The 21,678-nt window shown below is 36.0% G+C and overlaps 1 protein-coding gene across 2 annotated transcripts in view; it reads left to right on the top strand.

Annotated features, from left to right (window-relative positions):
• The window catches only part of PLXNA2 (plexin A2), a 443,424-nt gene that overhangs the window by 231,566 nt on the left and 190,180 nt on the right, over nt 1-21,678 (top strand). For both annotated transcript variants that reach the window (XM_032217579.1, XM_032217580.1), the window contains one exon: nt 20,878-20,978. In XM_032217579.1, coding sequence (XP_032073470.1) covers nt 20,878-20,978 — 101 coding nt within the window. The remainder of the gene's footprint in view (nt 1-20,877; nt 20,979-21,678) is intronic.

Raw genomic sequence — 21,678 nt, 5'->3', positions numbered from 1 at the left:
GGGAAACTCAGACAGGAGTAGGTAGAAGAGTACTTTAATAAGTCCATCAAGGCATAGCAGAAAGACTTCTTTCTCCTTCAGTCAAGAAACAATTCCTTTATAAGGATATGAAAGGTCATATCCTTTAATCAGGATATCACTTGGAAATTAATTATTCTTAAAGCAACACTTACTACTTTTCTATCTTAGATTTGAGTAGATTTTGCCTTCTGTTAACTAATGGTTATTTAGTTTGTATCTATCTTGGTTCTTCAATCATATCTATTTCTCTTCAATTCTATCATTGTATCTGGCTGCATAGTTTCCCTGAAAAAAAGATGGCATACAGTAGTAAAGCAAACTGAAGCTATGTAGGAATAGCTTATTTTTAAGAGATGAAATATATGCAATATATTATGTATTAATATGTTAGAATAATAGAAATTAATTTCTCACAACTGTGAGGGAAGCTGTAATTAGATTTCTATTCAAGCTTTTTATATGAATAAAAATTTGGCTGGTATGCAGGTTGATAGCATCTAATCTGAAAACAAAATAGTCATACGTACATGTGGTAAAATTTGCTTTCTAGCTCTGCACAACGAGACAAATCATTTTGTAAACTTGCTACCCCTCCAAGACAAGCATCTTTTTAAAGGTATGATGCCTTACTTTTAAATATCAAATATACACAATAGTCCCCAAAGTATGAATATTCATGGAATATGCAACATCAATGTTGTTTATTCGGGAATTCTAGTATGTAATACTTTTTATCATGTAAGAGGAATGACAGTTTTAAAGCGATAAATTTAATATATCATTCTGGACTGTGATATAAATGATGCATCAGAAAATTTATTTTTCTCTCAATCAGTGTTGAACTGATTCAGGGCTAAATGTATGTGCTTGTATATACGTGCATACGTTTGGCTTCAGCATTTCAATTAGATAAGTCTGATAATGGCCCTTGTAGCAAAGAATTTGTGTTAAAGCTTCTGAATTCAACATCTCTGATCTAAAAACTAGGACATTACCTAAATAGTGAAATAAGCACACATTTTAATGTGTTAGCTACAATAAAAGTAATGCTGCTGTTACTAATATATACGTTCTGTTGAAATCAGTGGTGTGATTCAGCCAGTTTGCACCTATTCGGGAGACCCGGTTCTTAACTTTCTTAACTTTCAGAGAACTGGTTGGTGGAAGAAATATTCTTTTGGTTTTTCTACGCTTTACAGGGCTAATCCTGTAAGGAAGGCAGGATGGAAACATTCTGGTATTGTTTCTAGCTTAATCTTTATTGTCCTGCTTACAGAAACTGCCTCTCCGGTTAACCCTTATTACATTGTAACAGCTAAGGCAAAGTGCCCATCGACCTGAGCAATGTTGAGTTGGCCATGCCCACATGGTCACATGACTACTAAGCCCCGCCTACCCACCTGGTCATTAGGACAGAGAACCGGTTGTTAAATTATTTGAATCCCACCACTGGTTGAAATGTACATGTTTGTACATATGTGATATCTCCATTTAGCTCCTCTCTCTTAATAAACATGACTATCAAGTTTGGAAAAAAATATTACACTCTGCCTAATATTTATGAATTGGAGTGGTTGGCAAAGAAGTAGGATTTAAACTCGGGAATTTTCAAAAGAATGTAAAACCAAAAAGATAATCCCATCTCTAATCTACAATTCCATTTCTAATCCCATCTATACTCTGTCCTTGCACATACATCTGCAAATGAAATGCAACCCCCACCCCATCTAATACAGACCACTACTGAGCCCAAAAGTTCTGTTGCTAAGTGAGACACTTGTTAAGTGAGCTTTACACCATTTTACAATCTTTCTTGCTACAGTTGTTAAGTGAATCTGGCTTCCCCATTGACTTTGCTTGTCAAAAGGTTGCAAAGGTTGTATTGTATTGTATTGTATTGATTTTATTTATATGCCGCCCTTTTCCCCCAAAGGGGACTCAGGGCGGCTCACAACTCGACCAGGGAAGGGGGATACAAACAAGAATTTAAAACAACATAAAAAACAATGCATGATTAAAACACAACAGTCATACCAATTCGAGACAGGGGCAACAGTTCTTTAGCCCCAGGCCTGTCAGAACAGCCAGGTTTTAAGGGCTTTGCGGAAGGCCTGGAGGGTGGTGACGGTTCGAATCTCCACAGGGAGTTCATTCCAGAGGGTCGGAGCAGCCACAGAGAAGGCTCTCCTCCGGGTGGTCGCCAGTCGACACTGGCCAGCGGATGGAATTCGGAGGAGGCCTAATCTGTGGGATCTAATCGGTCTAGTGGAGGTAATTGGCAGCAGGCGGTCTCTCAAGTATCCAGGTCCAATACCATGAAGGGCTTTATAAGTGACAACTAGCGCCTTGAAGCGTATCCGGAGACCAATAGGCAGCCAGTGCAGCTCGCGGAGGATAGGTATTACGTGGGTGAACCAAGGCGCACCCACGATCGCTCGCGCGGCTGCATTCTGGACAAGCTGAAGTCACCGAATGCTCTTCAAGGGCTGCCCCATGTTATGGTTGCTCACAGCGACTCCACAACCATAACAAATATGAACCAGTTGCCAAGCATCTGAATTCTGACCATGTGACATAGGGAGCATAAATCACTTTTTTCAGTTCCAGTTGTAACTTGGAATAATCACTAAATGAATGGTCGTAAATTGTGAAATACCTGTACTGAGCTCATTCATGAAAGTCCTGTATAAAATCTGATGGTCTCACTCTGAGAATCAGTTGTGTGTCTTGTAAAGGTAGAAAAAGGAAATTCCTGATTCAAGCTGCCCTCCCTTTTCTCTGGAATTGCCACCTCCAGGCTCTGGAATTCCTGTCACTCAGCAACACCAAGCTTACTGACATCCCAGTGTGTTTTAATTAAAGCAATTGTCATGGGACACTATGCAAGATGTGAATTTTTCTTTCTTCACAGAGCAGTAAAGCAAGAGCTGAGTCTGTCACATGAAATGTCTGCCAGAGGCCACAGAGACTTTATAACCCTGGCTTTTTAATGTGATGAAGCACTTTGCAGTCCTGTCATGCCTTTCATCAAGGATCTCAAAGCACAATAAATTAGAACTTGCAATCTTAGCTGGAACATTAGGCACACAGCAACACTGGACAAAGCCACTTGACATGAGAGTTTATAGGCAAGACGGGGTTGGACAAACTTTCACAAGGAAGGAACGTAACACTAATACTGAATTAATTAGCTACAAAAGCATTTCCTGGTTCCTTTCTTGAGTGCATCTTGGGGATGCACTCCACATTGTCTGTTTAACCCTGCACATCCAAAGGATAATCTCTTTCCCAGAAGCGTATCATGGAAGCTTACAATTGTATGTAAAAATCCATGTCCTTTAGAAACGTCTACAGTTTCTATGATACATAGGAGATCTCTTGACCTTTACTCAGATCTGATTGTATAATTTTGTTGTAGATGAATTTCACTTCAAGTTAAAAGCAAGACATTATTGTGTATTTGAATATTTCCCTTGAAGATGATTCATAAATTATTTTGGAATGAAGAATGCATAAACAGTAACTGTATTTCATAAGTGCATGCTCAGGAACATGCTTCATCCATACTCAAAATCTTCATTGTGAATCTGAAATCAATACAGGAAAACATGATAGACTGAGCCATATCATCCAACCAACAAGAAAAAAGGCATATAGGCCTTTTATGGGGAAAGCATAAAGTTCTTCCTCTGTCTCATTGGATATTAACACACCTTGACTGCAGTCAGTCATAAGATTCATGAGATTCTTCTTTTACTTCACATAAAGCAGTTTAAGATTTATTTCTGTAAACAATCAAATATGAAAATGACTGCTTGCAGGATTTGCCCCAGTACACAGGCAAAACTGCATGTACGATGTGATACCCCACTAGAGTAAAAAAAGAAAAGAGAAGAAAAAAAATATCTCTCAGCAGCAAAACATTGCAACACGATACAATTCAGTTTTTAAAAAATGAAATATATAAGTTGTAACCCAATAAATCAATCACAGCAATTGCAAAAACAAAGCGGCAAAACATCCCCTCCAAAAAAATTTAATATTATACACTCCACCAGAACTCTGTTTGAAAGAACCCAGTTTTAATATCTATTAGAAGCTCAATAGCAGGGGGCTTATTTGATCTTTGGAGAAGATGACTCCAAAGCTCTGGTGCCACCACTGAAATACAATGCCTCCTGGCTTCAGTTCCATTTGCCTCCTGATGTGCAAGATGACCAGGAATTCCACACAAATAATGTAATAGGTTGGGCTGATTCAGATTGGAGCAATCAAGCAATCTTGTAAGTACCCAGGTTGACAAGATATAAGTGAACTTTATTACTTAACTTGTAAACTTATAACTCGTAAAAACAATACCTGAAATTGTACCCAGGAACCAATTGGCAAAATTATATAAAAAAAATCCTACATGGGTTGTATAGGCCATGCAGGAATTTATATTATACAATTATAATGCTTGTGTTGATACCCATCTTTTCTGGCTTCAATTTCAGCCTGTTCTTTTTAATAAAGCTTCTTACAGCCTCCCAGGACTGGAATAAGATGTTGACAGCAACCCCTCATAACTTAGAGTTGAAATGTTAAACAAGCTATCATCAGCATATTGATGATATCACAGCTCAAGCATTTAAATGAGAGGAGAGAAGCCTGGTTAAAACTTTCTCACTGTTAATTTCAATTATGTTTAGAGTACCTATCTAAACATATTTTGCCTTCAAAAATTATTCCTGGCATTAAAAAGTATGGCTTGCTATGCAAAGTGTGTGTTCTGACTTCTTTTATTAATACCATCTCCTAATATCAACAGAGTTGAGTTCCTGTTGGGATCCTCTGTGGAAGGGAATATATCCATCAAAGTATTCCTGAAAAGAATCCCCTGGAATCCACATTCATTCTACCTCATTTTGTTACGCTCTATTTGCTCCTGAAATCCATTGATCCTAATATTTCCATTCCATCTCATATACAAAATTTGAAAGTGGATGATATTAAGACAGAATTAGCATATTTAAATATTGTGGCTTAGAAGATTTTCAGAAGAAAGAAAGGAAGGAAGGAAGGAAGGAAGGAGAGAAAGAGAGAGAGAAAGAAAAAGGAAGGAAGGAAGGAAGGAAGATGCTTGTGTATTTTGGTTTATACAGAGGTTGAACAGAATCGCACATATTTGAATCCAATGTTTTTATGTTTTATACCCCTGTAATTATTATTTTGAGATCAATGTGTTCTTGCATGTGAAATGCCATATGAGGGGAGGGGACCCTGTGAAACTGAAGAATTTCGTAGAACAAGTATATAATATTTATTTACAACAGTACAATTATGCAGACAAAAAAGATTTGAATCACAAAATTAAACAACGAGAGCAAGAAACCAACAGAAAATAAAATTAAAATTGAAAAAAATACATGGTTATTATTTGTCATATTTTTTAAAATGTGCCAAGAAAAGCAAATATTTAGTAGCCTTCCCCGTCTTAGTGGGAGCATTGACCCAGGTCTCTTTTTAAAAAAAATCTAAGCGCTGAAGGAAAGAAAAAGTTGCATCTTAGCTGAAAGAATTTCTTGAAGAAAAAAATATTTATTTTCTTTGTATCCCTTTGGTTTTTTTTATAAAAACAAATAAGGCAGCAAAAATATATCCATCACACTTTTCTCTTCATCTTTTTCCCCACAACAACCTTGTGTGATGGGTTGGGCTGAGAGAGAGAGCAACTGGCCCAAAGACACCCATCTGACTTTCATGACTAAGACAGGACTTGAACGCATGATCTCCCACTTTCTAGCCTGATGCCTTAATCACTAGACCACACTGAGTCTCATCCATAGAAAATATTAAACATGTGGTGGAAACATCATCATCATTCATCAAATTGCTGGAATGTAATGGTACAGAATAGAGGAGGATCAGCTGCTCTCCTGCCTGCCTGTATGTATGAATTTGTTAAATTCAACAAAGGTGCCACCAAACGCCAAACTGACTCTATTCTGCTGTTCTATTTTATATAAAGGGTTAAGTATGGAATAATCAAAGGCCACTATGTTTTGAATATCAATCCCCATAGTAATTTTTTCCAGTGGAATCTAGAAATTTCTGTTCCTTTTTGATGCCACTGTTTGGAAATTTAGATAGCATAAATCCTTGCCTGTTCTTTGTGTGTGTGTCTCTCCACCACTTTGGCCTGTCTTCTATCCTGTTTTTGCCAGTTAATTGTTTTGATGTTGTGCTAATGTTTAACATAGCATTAAGTTACATTTTGGCTAGCTGAAGTGATGATGGGGTATTTGTTTATTCTGCTCTGCTCTGATCTGAAAATAGAGATTATGAATGTGGTGGGTCCAAACTGAACTGGAAATTACCCACAATAATTTCTCAACAATGTGCAATAACAATTATTTTGTGATAAAATGGCAAAAACTCCCTTGAACCAGACTCAACTCCATAAAGCTTTTCTCCTAGTTTTTTCTCCTAGTCTAGCCTAGAACTGAGGTGTTTCCTGCTAATTTTCCATCAAAGAACTCACCAAGTCTGACCTTCCTTAGCTTTTTTCTATCTTTCTAATTATTCTTTCTTTGTTTGTTTCTTTTTCTTTCTTTCCTTTTCTTCTTTCTTTCTTTTTCTTCCTTTCTTCCTTTCCTTCCTTCTTTCTTTCTTTCTTTCTTTCTTTCTTTCTTTCTTTCTTTCTTTCCAAGGTAGGTATACACTGCCACTTGCTGTTTATATTTGATGTTATGTTAGTGAGTTCTGAACTTTGTCACTTTGTCTCCCAGTTTACAGTATGGAATATTCATTGAGCAGTCCTCATCAATGGAAATTCAAGTTGTGTCTCTCTCCACCACTTTCGCCTGTCTTCTATTCTGTTTTTGCCAGTTAATTGTTTTGATGTTGTGCTAATGTTTAACATAGCATTAAGTTACATTTTGGCTAGCTGAAGTGATGATGGGGTACTTGTTTATTCTGCTCTGCTCTGATCTGAAAATAGAGATTATGAATGTGGTGGGTCCAAACTGAACTGGAAATTACCCACATTAATTTCTCAACAATGTGCAATAACAACTATTTTGTGATAAAATGGCAAAAACTCCCTTGAACCAGACTCAACTCCATAAAGCTTTTCTTCTAGTTTTTCTCTTAGTCTAGCCTACAGCTAAGGTGTTTCCTGCTAATTTTCCATCAAAGAACTCACCAAGTCTGATCTTCCTTAGCTTTTTTCTATCTTTCTCATTATTCTTACTCTTTCTTTCTCTTTCTTTCTTTCTTTCTTTTCAAGGTAGGTATACACTGCCACTTGCTGTTTATATTTGATGTTCTGTTGTTAGTGAGTTCTGAACTTTGTCACTTTGTCTCCCAGTATGGAGTATTCTTGAGCAGTCCTTCCTCAATGGAAATTCAAGTTGTGTCTCTGTGACAGAATGCTTCTGACCAATTGAGAATTTTATGCCAGTTGTGATTTATGTGAAATGAACATTCACGATGTCTAATAACAAAAACACAAGATAAAACTTTAAAGTGAATGTTAAAATCATTTAACTATTAAAAGTCTGGAGTAAAAAAAGTAAATTTACCAATTTATTAAATGTTAAGAAAGGCAAATTTGGAGATAATATATTGGTAAATATATTTTACCAATATGTTGGTAAATATATTTAATAAATTCACTTTTATTGGTAAAAGTGAATTTACCAATTTATTAAATGTTAAGAAAGGCCAATTTGGAGAGAATATATTCCATAGTCAAGAATCAACTCAAGAGATACATTCTCCACTCTTCAGCCTCCACCATCCATGTAACCCCATCATATGATCCCTGACAAAAAAGTGTTCCTAAACAAAAAATACCCTTCTTTTTATACCTGCATTATTCTAATCTAGTATCTAAAGAATGCAAGTGTCTCCAGAATTTGTATATAATGAAAATGCAGTTACAATGGATCATAATGATCACATAGGACAAGGGTGGGTTCTAGCCAGCGTTACTGCCAGTTTGCTCATGGGAGCGCATAAATTGTTCTGCGCATGCACAGAACTCAAAAACAAGATGGTGGCAGCGGCTACTGCTGCGACCGGGGAACCAGTTCAAAGGCATGGCCAGCCTGGGTCACTGCCGGTTCTGCAACCCAGGCTGTCATGCCACTACAGGTTCAGCCAAACTGGGCCAAACTGGTAGGAACCCACCACTGATATAGGACCTGTACAGTGCTAGCTGTTGGACTTCATATGTCGAAATGCTTTCTTGATTTTCCACCTTCATTTATTTAGATTGCAAATGTTTATGTTTATTCATAAGTTAAAGTCCAGGCAGTCCAATTGAACACAGATAAATTGGAATCAGAAGATAGCTACTGATTGATTAATTGATTACATTTCTAGACCACCCAGTGGAAAAAGCCAACTCATTGGTTTATAAAAATATATATATTTTAAAAAGCATAAAAATGTCTAATAACAAAACTTTAAAATAAAGAGGAGTTTATTCTAAAGAATAAACATAAAATGATTTTATTATGGATTGAATTATTTAAATTTCATTTTCTATTCCTTTGTAAATAATCCTGGGAATATAACTAAAGAACACTATAAGATATATCATATTAAGTAAATATACTAGTAATGGATATGAATGGGAGGCGCAGAAAAACAAATGATGTAAACTGATCTTTTAAAAGTGAAATAATGAGGGTAAAGCAAGTCCTTTCAGAAAAGAAAGCACCAAAAATGGAGAAATAGCAAAACCAAATTAATGGATGCAATCATATCAATTGGTAGCCATTTTGTCAAAAATTAAAATACATAAAAATAAAGATAGAATATCAAGACCAAGTTTTTCCATACTGGCAAACATAATACAAATGATATCCCATTAGATTTTTCCCTTAGTTCTGGAACTTGAATGATATATAGGCATAACAAATATGGGGATAAAGCAATGCAATGTAAAGATGAGCAGGACAGAAGCTCAAGTAACAAATTTAAAAAGCACACAAATTGAATCACTTAAATATTCAAGTTCCAGATTAATAACATAGGGAAAAATTACAAGTGTTCCATAAATGTAATATGAAATGCATTTATAAAGACAAATCAGCTCAGTTGAGAGTCCAGTCGCAGATTTTGATGCATAAGTTGTACTTGGAGCTAAGGACTGTGACTAATTTAAACATATTGTAAAAGGTTAATTTAATGAGGAAATTTAGAAGAGCAATGCAATGATGAAAGATATTACAAAACCTGCATTTCAAGACCAACTTTTTAACAACAGCTACATGCCATAAAAATCCAGCCATAGATACCACTTAAAATTTCAGCAACATAGAAAATGCTGGTGGCATTGACTAAAAGAGATGAAAAAGAGATGAATTAAATGAACAAAAACAAGAAGAAACAACTTAAAATAATCTACAATGTAGGACAATTCAACAATTGATTTTAGGAAAGTCTGGCAAAGACTAGATAAGAATGTATTTGGACCCCGGAGATTAAAAAAATAAAGCAACTCTAAGAGTACATGCTAAAATGCCTTTTGTAGAACAAATCTGAATAACTGAAGGAATTACAAAATCACAAACAAAATAAGTTATATTCAGGTATAGAGAAATATCAATATTTTTTCAGTGTACATGTTCCTCTACTATGTACTGTATAGAAAACAATGGATGTAGAAAGTCTACAAAGCAGGAAATGCACTTGCCAATCAATACTGAACAGCACTAGTGGAACATGTCAATGATATCAACAAATGGTGTGTATATCATACTATCATTTCCCGTAATTTAACCAGGAAAATATGGAATTCCAAATATGGGGAATGGATACCAGTAATTTGAAGAAGCTCATTTTATTGGTTGTTTTGTGATGGCGCAGTGGTTAAATGCAGCACTGCAGGCTACTGCTAGATCAGCAGTTCAGCGGTTCAAATCTCACTGGCTCAGGGTTGACTCAGCCTTCCATCCTTCCGAGGTGGGTAAAATGAGGACCCGGATTGTTGGGGGCAATATGCTGACTCTCTGTAAACCGCTTAGAGAGGGCTGAAAGCCCTATGAAGCGGTATATAAGTCTACTGCTATTGATGTCTTTTTCATCAAACTTAAACAGAAGCTAAAACAATTTTAATTATTAAACAAGAAATACTCTGGAATTCTTGAGGGAATTCCAGAATATTAATAAAGAGCTAACCTCAATTCAGCTGCAGAGGGAGATGTGAGTGTTCCATAAGAGAAAGACCTACCTCCTTGGGCTCCCCAAATGTACTTCTCTGACAGACATGACCTAAAGCAGGTTTCCCTTGCCAGATCAGATGGGGAGGGCAGATGTAATCAAGGAGAGGTAGTTCCTCAAATAACCCAGTCCCATGCCATGAAGTTCTTGAAGGGTCAAAAGCATCACCTTGAATTGTTCTTGGAAGCCCTGACATATCCTTATTAGTTTATTATAATACTAACTTACATAATAATATTAATTTACACTAACAGCCACACATTTTGGCACAGATCAAACCAGCATTGCTGCCCTTTGAAAAAGATTTAACATTATATTTCATTCAACTTCGGCATAGCAGCAAGTCTTTTAGGATGTTATCGCTACAGCTGCTTACTTCTGTCTTCAGACTCCCTCATTTTATACTCAATTTCTTTCTCTTCTCCTCTCCCCTGGAAAAACCTGTTAAGTAGGGCCCAGGAAATAAGAGAAAGAAGGGCCTTATTGGTTTCAAATGTAGAGAGGAACTGAGTTCTCACTGTATCAAAAGTATTTGGCATGAAAGTAGCCTTTGTTCCAAGATACACTGATTCCTTTCAGCTTCTGACTCTCCAGCTGCTGGGAGCAGGGCAGTGTTTTGACGGACTGAGCAAATGTAATGCAGTCAGTTGTTTTAATTCCCAGCCAGTTGCCGACATCACTCACAAGATTCAGAGGGGAAAAAATGGAGAAAGAAGAGACTGGATTCTTAGTTTGCTCAGCATAAAAACTACATTTGGATGGCAGGGTAGAAAGCGAGCTGATTGCTGAATGTAACAGATACAGCAGGCAGCATTCATACATGTAGGTGAACTGGAGCAAGAATCAGAGGTTTCTCTCCAATGTATTGGAGCATGAAGCCCCTTTTGTGGTGGTGGGGGAAGGAGTTACATTTTCCCCTTCGCTTTCATTTTAGCCCCAGGGAACTCCTTTCTCTTTTAGTTCTTTCTTCTCCCCACTCCTCTTTTCTTTATTGTAGCTGTCTATATAGTGCCAGAAGAAAACAAACACAAATACTGCTATTGTAATATAACCGCAGTATACATTCTCCCCTCCAGAACTTCATTTTTTCTTACATGTTTCAGATTTTTAACAACTCCCTACATTAGATTCTATGGCAAAGATATACTTAAGAACTTAGCTCCCAAACTAGCTCTCTTTGCATTCACCTTTGGGAACAAATTCAGCAATAGAAGTACCATAATTGCAATAATAAAAATAAGATATTTTAAAAATTAAAGTTCAGAAATGGAGAATTTATAATAGCTTCAAATTTATCTTGCAATCTGATAGGTTTGTATTGCAAAATCATTGTATATATTTCCTCTTTTATTGTGAAGATACCTCACTTCAAAATTGGTGATAAAAGAGTAGGGAAGTTGTTCTACCTTCCCACTTGTAAAATAAGAACTTACTTGCTTGTTTAGTAATTTTATACAATCATTAACTAAACTCTTTTCAGGATCATACCATGACATAATAAATTATACAATATGAAAGAAACAATTGAGGATTAAGAAGACTATGAAAGCATAAGGTAAATACATTTAGAAGCAAAATAATTAGCTGGAAATTATGGAAATTTTAATTCAATATATCTGGAAATGGGCTTTGGAGAAGCAAATGGAAGATTTTTGACATTTTTGACTTTTTGTGTGGGAGAAGACTCCTGAGAATGCCATGACCGCAAGAAAAAAAATCAGTAGATCATCAATAAATCAAACCAGAATTCTCACTCAAGGCATAAAGGTCTAATCTCAAATTGTCCTATTTCAGACACATTATATGAGGCCTAGTTCTCTGGAGAAGGCTCTAATACTGAAAAAAAAGAAGACGACAACCAGCAGAAAAATGGATGGACTCAATTACAGTGGTGATTAGATCAGGGATAGACGATCATAGGCAAACCGTTTATGTGACTAAAAGGAAGTGTGAATGACCTGATGGTACATAAGCAAGCAAGCAGTATCAGGAAGACTAAAGAAGGTGGATACCAGAAACAAATAGGATCCATACTTCTAAGGAAATATGGAAATATTCATGACATTGCATACTTGTATTTTAATTGCTAAAATAAAAAAGGAGAGTTTCCAAGAATGTGAAAATGAAATCAGATTTTTTTTCTATCTTGAGGCTTTTTCTAACCAAATAGTAAAAAACAATATGTGGATTATATCTCTAAAACAATTATTTCATTGTTTTAAAACTTCATTATTGAAATATATGTCCATATTTTCATTTCCCAAATATATACTCTGGTTTCCTAGCCATTTTCATCTAGATATCCATGGTTTCCTAATCCAATTGGCCAAAAATACTGCATATTATGCTGAGTGGATGGTTTGATTTCTGAGTAGCAAACTGCATTCCTTGGTTTAATTTCAGAAGTCCTTCTACAATAGATAGGTCAGGTTTGTGATAAGAGAAAGCTGTCAGTTTCTCACAGCATGTTCCTTGAGGGGGAGAACGGTGGGTATCACGAAGAAAATGAGAAAGAAGAAAAGGCTGACAGAAAAGAATGGGTAACTCATCAACTAGTTGCCTGGGCCATTCATATCATACAGGCCTCAACAGATTACTCTCTGATGGAAATCTGACTCTTAACAGGGTGGGGGAGATGATGCTATCCCTGACATTATGACTGGTATGCCCACAAAATCTATCTGCACAACTCCACCTCTATTGGTTCTTTATGCCTATTATTTATTCTGTTTATTATTATTTTAATGAATCCTGTAAACTGTACAAAGGGACATGGAAAAGCAAGGCTTTGGTTTCCTACCTCCTTTCCAAATGCATTGTGATGCATGAGATAGTGTGAAAAGCAAAAAATAATAGGAACAGTCACTGATATTATTCAGAAAAGTCTTCAAGCAAATTGAACTGGAAACATTTAGTTCAGCACCTTTTTTCCACAGAGATAGAATACATGCCTATGGGAAGTCCACAAGAAGAATAGAAGATAAATAGTTGTCTTCCACTATTATTCATCTTCTGGGGTACTCTTCTTAGGAAGGATTGTTGTCACTGATAGCAAAAGATATGCATCAATTTACCCTCTCAACTAAGCCAAAAAAATTATCTTCGGCTAAAAAAATGGCATTTTCTTGCCATTGTCTGTACCACCTTGTCTGGGTAGTACCAACAACTTACCCAATTATTCTATACTTATTTGGTATATTTTGATAAAAAATAAAATCTGCCATCAGGAGGAATTTGCCTGAGATACCACCACTTATAAAGCCCCATTATTATTATTTTTTCAGAAGACTTAGATAGGAACTTGAGTCTTAATTATTAATAAACTTCAGACAAGGTTTTTGTTGTTGTTGAAGATGACAACAACAATACTTGACTTTTACATGCTCATCTACTAAATAAAACTGAAAAAATATTAAATAAAAGCATACAGTGAATTGCAAAATTTTACAGTAACTTAAATCTTTAATTTAAATGCTTATATTGTATCAGACAATAGCTTTTATATGTTTATATTATTTTATGCTACTTGATGCTTTATTTTTTATTTTGTGTTAATTAACTGTATGTTCTGCCTGTGAAATTTTAATTCTTAGGCAAATTAAAAATACAATAAAGTATTATACTGTTTACTACTATTATTGTTTGCCATCAGGTTTTATTAGAGGTTCCTGCTGGCAGCTTCAGATATTGTAAATAATAAACATTAATAGTATGCTCCTATATGAATTTAATTCCATTTTAAGGCCATGCCAGTTGGTAGTCATCACTTCCTCTCGCAATAAATTAGCAACTCTATCATGTGTCTTCCTGCACCCTAGTTGCTCTTTTATTGAATTTGAAAATCTCAACTAATTCTATATTACATATAAGTCATTTCAGCTTTTCATTCTTATGCTCCATTCTGGTTGCATTTTTCAGATCCTACAAGATCCCTGAATACTGGGAACTTTACCAATCTATTTTATGAAAACATGGAATGAAGTCTAAGAATGAGATAGCACAGTATATTTTTTCCTAGAGATGGTGTCAAATGCCTTGTCATCTTCAGTCACATCCTCCTTTCTGATAATTCATGAGGTTGGGCATTTGGTAGAGCAGCTTTTCAATCTGAAACTCAGCCAGGAGAAGTATTGCTTGAGGCACTAACAAACAGGTTCCCCTTGCATAAGCCAAGAATTGATCCATGATGTGTTCAGCTTGAACTGCTGGGCCATCTGTCAACACAGGCTGTACCTTGTTTTCTGCCCTTGCTAGATTACCCCATAATTGCTCAAAGTACCAACAGGCAGTAAGATGGAATCATTAATTTGTAACTGATCAGTTTTCACTGCCCATTTCCCATCCTCTTCATTTCAACTTCCCTTTCTATTACATCTGTCCTATGTTGATATTTCTTTCTGCCAAGAAACAACATGCCACATAATAGCTTTAAACTGCGGATTGCTCTGAAACTGCCCTTCTTTTAGGGTTATTAATAGACCAAGTATCCACAGTGTATGTTTCTCATTGTGTATATCACCTGTGAAGTCAAGGGGGTCATCTGGATATGTATATGCATCTGGCTGCAATAGGGAATTCTGTTCAGCTACCACTCTGCACAAGTTTATTACATGTTTATAAGTAGCACTATGGGATATAACAAGTAAAATGTCATGTACCTCTGCAGAGTCTATTATTGTTCATCTGTGTACTGGTATGGATTGTAACTACCTCCTAATATGTTCCACTCTCTGGAATATCTTTTTCTGGGCTTTGCTGTTCCATAATCCTGCTTTCAGCCAGAATTGTAAAAATTCAGCTCATAGTATGGTGTTAAATTAGAATCTTTCAGTAGTGTTCAGTAAATTTCAGTAGTGTGACTATTGCTTCATATAGGGATGTGAATGTCAGAGGGTTAATGTCTTTCAATAAATGGGAGAATCTCATGGGGTTTAGGAGTTCTTTTATTCTTCTTTCATACTGAATCATGTTGTGGCTTTCAACAAATCACTCTATTCTCAGCCATAATAGAGTATTGCAAAGTTGTGCAGGTTGGAATTATCCTGATAAGTGACTATACAATTAAAAGATGATATATTGACTGTCATTCTAGAGTCTTGTTTCAGTACTTTTAAAAAACAGAATATATTTAGTACAAACCCGATTGTGCTATTTACATAGTTCATGCACAAACTATTTCTTAGAATAAGAATTTGGCATTGTTGCCACTGCTCACCATTTTTCTCTTGCCATTATCAGTCTCCTTTGGAGGAAAGATAAAGGAAAACTTTCAACTGCATCTCCAAAACTCTTTTGCATCTGTGCCAAACTGTGAGAGCTCTTTGAAATGCAACAAGAGAAGTGTTAGCAGTGAACTTAGGAAGGCTTTGTTTGTTTAAAGTTTTTAACCAATGATTTTTCTTGTATTCACATTCATTCTTAATTTTACCATTGCAATATTGAAGGTATGTTCTTGTTTGTTGAATGGTTGCCTTTTCTTTATTTTTTTATTCTCATTTGTTGTTAGATTTTGTAGCATTTTAAAAACATGATTAATATTTAAAGTTGATTTATAAATCACTATTGAAAAGTGATGAATCTCTAAAACAAGTCAAAGGAAGAAAGCCTTAGTTATTGTGTGATTGACATAGAACTTCAACATTTCATGGGATTTTATCGTGGTTACCTCGTTTTAACACACTTACATTGCATCTGGTATGATTTCACTAATGTTGGCGGGGGAGTGTACATTTTTGATAAACATTTGTTTCATTTCAGCTCAGCAGCTCAGGAGAGCTTCACTGATCAAGCACGTTGTTTAAAGGATGCTAATACTTTTGAAAAAGAAAAATCCCTAGCAATATGTAGAATGACTTGAATATGAATTAAGAAGAGAATTGGCTAATGCAGTTCATATTGGGTTATATGACAGCCAATTCTCTATAGCTAGCCTAGTGGGAAATGTTTTTTTCTCCTGACAACCACTCCTCTTAGGAATCTCTTCCCCTTTATTTAAAGTTAAGGGACATTTTAAGATCTCTTTCAATTGTATTTACGGTAACATAAAATTTCCTTCTAATAGGCATCCAAAGCATAGTTTGAATCTTGTTTCAAACATTAGCTTCATATATTGTGCTAGGTTTCACATAGCATGTGTGAACATAGCCATTGTGTTAAATATATTTTATTCATTTTCACATTCCATTTTACAATCACTTATATACAGAGTATTTGCTATAAGAAAATAAAAAAAAAATAAAAAAAATAAAAAAAAGAAAACACAACTCATCATTCACAACCCCACCTAACACTTCCATCCTCCATACACCCCATCTACCCCCTCCAACTTTCCTTTCCTCCCTCTAACGCTCCCCTCCTACTTCCCTTTCCCCTCAAACCTTCCTTCTCCCCTTACTCCCAACACACCCTCCTTACATTCCCCTTACTCCTTCCTTACTCCTCCCTCCTCTTTCCCTCTACCTCCCTCCTTGGTGTATTCCTTTATTCAAGTGTTGTTTATTATAATCTGATAAAAAGTAAAATAAACCAAGGAAAAAAAATTTTTTTTTAAAGAAAGAAAAGAGTAAAAAAAAAAAAAAGAGAAAAAAAAGAACAACCGTATATAAGTGCATTCTTGTTCTTATTGAGACTATGTTAACACCCACCCACCCACCCCCCAGAAATCCCCATCCCTACTCCTCCCGACTTCCCAGGGCCCACACCTGGCACTGCCTTCTATCTAAAGTATCTTATATTCATATGGATTAAAAATAAAAATAATATATTAAAGGAAAAAAAAAACCAAAAAAAAAGAAAGAAAAGAACAAAGAAAAAAAGAAAAAAAAAGAAACTCTTTGTGTTAAGCTCAGCCCCCCATCTTTATCTATGCTTAAATAGTGTAAATCATTCTATCTATATTTTATTCTCGTCTCTTGCTTCTTTGTTATTTACCCCGACCTCCTGTAGACTCTCCCGTTCCTCTTCCTTAACCTTGTATTCAGATAAACATTTATCCAAATTTGTAAAATAATTTCACCAAGCTTTCCCTTCTAATAAAAATTAGATAGCATAGATCATTCCACATATTCAAATAATACTTTCAACAAAAATCAGTTTACCTTCTGTTTTAAAATTATCTTATCCAGCTTTCCCTTCTAACAGAATTTAAACAACATAAATCATTCTGCATTCATTTTACATATATACATTCAGTATCACCCCACCAATATACGTAAATCATTCCGCATGCATTTTACCCTCATCCCTTGCTTCTCTAATATTTGTCACTATCAAATTTATGCAAGCATTAGTTTAAAATCTAGCTCAAAATAATTAGTTTCAATAAAAATCAGTTTACCTTCTATTTTAAAATAATCTCTTCAAACTTTCCCTTCTAACAAGATTTAAACAGCATAAATCATTCTGCATGCATTTTACATATATACATTCAGTATCACCCCACCAATAAGTTCCCCTTTTTCTGCCAGAGAGAGGTCGCAAACCCCCATTCAATCCACAACTTTGGTGAATATTTTAGAGTGTCTAAATCCTCAAACTCCCTCTTTTCCAAGTGAATCAGGAAGTCCCGCCTTCAAAGTCTTGTAATAGAAATCTCGAGCCTCCGAAACAGAATTAAGACGAAGTTTTTGATTCCCAAATGTGACCGTAATGCCGGCTGGGGCCTCCCATCTATATTGAATCTGTTGATTTCTAAGCTCTTTAGTTAAGAAGGTATAGTCCCTTCTTGCCTTTAACATCTGGAAAGGTATTTCTTTGAAGACAATCAAGTTCTGGCCATCAATTCTCAAACTATTATTATAAAATTTTTGCACGATCGCGTTTCTGGATTCTTTTGTGGAGAAATATATAATTATGTCCCTCGGGAGCTGTCGCTGTTCCGCTACCAACGAATTCTGGCGATAGATTTTCCGAATCTGCCAATCAAGGTTAAGTCCCGGGCTTCCCACCGCATGGCTGAGGGCTTCAACAAAGGTCTGTTTCAAATTCTCTCGCTCCTTTTCGCGGAATCCTCTGACTCTTATTGCGAATGCCTTCTTATTAAAGTTTATCATAACGAGCTGTTCCTGAGTGTCTCTAATTTTTTGTTGTAAAATTTGAATATTAGTAGTCAAATTAGAATTAGCCTCCTCCAAACTTTCCAATTTATTCTCTATTTCGGCGGTATAATCTGACAGGGCAGACACGGCTGCAAACGTATTCGCCTTCATTTGGTCAATTTTAGACTTTAAATCACCATATAGCTCGTATACAAATTCCTTAATTTCTTGTTTAAAATCATTAAAGATTTGAAAAAAAAATTCCTGTGTTAAGAATTCTCCAGTAGAGGGCGTAGGAGACAAGGGCTGCGATTCCAGTATAAATTCTTTAAATTCCTTCACAGATTCTTTAGGCACATTTGTAGAGAGACGCTTCGATTTTGACCTGGGTGCCATAATAAATCAACAAATAAACAGTGCTTTCGCTCCCCTCTGTTTCCAAAAACAACAACAACAACAAAAAAATTATTTTGTTAAGGAGCGGTCTGCAGGAAGGTAAAACCGGCTACGTACATCCCCTATCAGTCACCAATGGAGAGAAATCGCCATTTTGAAGTCCGTTTAAACAAAGACGCCTCTAAGACAAATGGTGCTGGTATTTAAGATAGTAATAAAAGCATAAATCTCACAGGAGTGGGACCCGCCCGTATTAATCCTAGCTTCAAACAACTTTGCTTTGTCCTGGGGGGGGGGGCTCGCCTGTCTGGGGCTGCAAAAAAGGCAGCTGAGAAGAACTGGCTGGAGATAAAAGCTCCGCTCACGCTGGGTCTAATCTCTGTCCACAGCCAAAAAAAAAGAGAAAGGCTGTGGATTACGAATAGACCCTAGCACACAGAGCTACTCCCTGCCCCTTTCTTAGCCAAAAAGGGGTGATATCTATGATCTTATTTAGATATACAGACCAGATCTCTGAGAGGAGCTAGGTTGAGCCCTCCTCTGCAACAGACTCCGCCCCCCCGGCCTACCCTAAATATTTCTGATAACAGAACATAATAACAGAGTTGGAAGGGACCTTAGAGGTCTTCTAGTCCAACCCCCTGTTAGGCAGGAAATCCAACACCACTTCAGACACGACAGCAGCTTTTAAAGCAAGTTAAGGATTTCTTTCTAAACACTTCATTCAGTAAAGAAGTGGAAACCCATATGAAGAGGGCTCCTCTGTTTCTGGACCTTACTCCTTCAAGAGCTTACGGGAAAAAATGTTGTGATCACGAAAGGTACGTTCACAATTAGGGGCAGGAGAAGACCATCTGCCAGCATTTGTGCAATGAAGAGTTGCCTCCAATCAGAGCTTAGCCAGGATTGCATGCATATTTCACAAGCATTCCACTGGGAAATACTCCTGTTTTCTGGTTGTGACCAAGGCTTCTTCTGCTCACAGCCAGTGACATCTACTACTATAGCATTTTAGATCAATCATTGCCACACAAAAAAAACATATTTGATTTCTTTTGAAAGTATGACACCAAATGAGCATAAAAAAGAGAGGTGGGAACTGATACAATTGGAACATTACAGATTCTGCTGGACTCCCAAATTCCCATCAGGCCCAGCTATCCTTGGGAATGGCCTTAGGTAGTGGGAGCTATTTTTAAACAACATACAATAACGAGATCCACAGGTTCCTCAAAACGATGCTAAAAGCTCTGAAATGTTTGATTTTTCTGTAGACAATCAATTTCCCTGTGCCTAATAGCAATAGCAGTTAGACTTATATAGTGCTTTACAGCACTCTATCAGTTGTTTAAAGAGTCAGCATATTGCCTCCAACAAGTCATTTTACCATGTTTTGAAGGATGGAAGACTGAGTCAACTTTGAGCCAACGGCGATCAAACTCCTGGCAATGAACTGAATTATCCTGCAATGCTGCATTGTAATACTGCACTACTATTAATTGTGGTATATAAAAGTATTCAATTAAGATAAGATTTGATTAATATATACACCCATCAATCAAAAATCCATATGTTTTACTTAAATCATATTTCTCCTTTCACAGATTCTATGGAAAACCACAAAGATACAACAAAAAAGGGATTCAGGCAAATAATGTGACTTTTGGATATAATGACAAAATTAATTCTTTAGAATTTACAAGATTAAAGAGGTGTAGGTGATGTAGGTGATCTTGTTTCAAACATTAGCTTCATATATTGTGCTAGGTTTCACATAGCATGTGTGAACATAGCCATTGGATAAAATTGCATTCAAATTAACCAGTGATATACTCCTTATCAATATACTACTTATTTAAAAAAAAATTGCATTTAGGTGGTGGCATTCCTTCCAGAGAGTAAGCGAGATATATGAAGAGTGAACCATTTATTTCCAAAGCTGACTTCTGAACAGATAACCACACTTAGCAAGTCATTGTTATATCTTATTTGCCTTTCTATGTGCCACTTTTACTGTCATTTCAGTAAAAGCAGAGGGAGACGGAGCAAATTATTTATATTTCAGGCCCCATGAGTCTTAAATTAACATTGATAAGTATTTTATATGGAAAAGTTAGCAGAGCTAGACTTTCTTTCTTAGTGTATTGAAGAAACAATATAAGTGCAATTGCCTTAAATTTCCTTTATTATTATTTTTGTCTCTCTCTAGGTGTCCCAGATTCCTGTTGAATCCTGTGAACAGTATACAACCTGTGGAGAATGTCTGAGTTCAGGAGACCCTCACTGTGGCTGGTGTGCTTTGCATCACATGTAAGTTCAGCATCAACAAAAGATGGTTATCACAAGATCAACCCTACACCTCTGTTATTATTTAATAAAACCCTTTCGGTTCCTTTAAGATTTTTTTTAGCTGTGGATTCGGAAAATATCTGCCTTATGAAAAAAATATAAATACAGTTAAGATAATAAAAATAAAACTACTGACTTCAGGAATGGAGCCATGAATATACAAATCTTTTACTCAAGAGAAATATGATATCATTTTAAAAGAACCTCTAAGCAGAATTAATGCAATACTGTTTATAATGAGACTGGAATTGTGATGCATCATTTAGCCTTATAAATAAAAATAGTGGTATATTTCCAACCTTTAATTAATTACATACATACAGTATTTTTACTATAAAATAAATGTATTCATGAGGGTTTTTATTTTAACGTATGCAAGAAGCAATCACATTGTTCTTTAGAAAAAAACAATCTCAGGCTGAATTTGTAATGTAGCTACCTTCCTCATACTTTGTTTTGTACTCCTGTCTTCTTTTCCACAAAACAAGCTAATACACACCTGCCAAGAGACTTTCTTGGCATCAGTCACTTCCTTTCAACTGTAACTTAATAGAATCACTGCTTAAATACTCCTTAGAATTTCAGAAACGCTAGATTCTTCAGCCTCTGATTTAAACCTTTTAAAGCAATGAAATTGCCCAGGCTTGCTAGCCTAAGTGTT

Source organism: Thamnophis elegans, chromosome 5, assembly GCF_009769535.1.
Source record: "Thamnophis elegans isolate rThaEle1 chromosome 5, rThaEle1.pri, whole genome shotgun sequence".
NCBI classification, from domain to species: Eukaryota; Metazoa; Chordata; class Lepidosauria; order Squamata; family Colubridae; genus Thamnophis; species Thamnophis elegans.
Note: the sequence above shows the minus strand (reverse complement) of the source record. Positions and strands in the feature narration are given on the sequence as shown.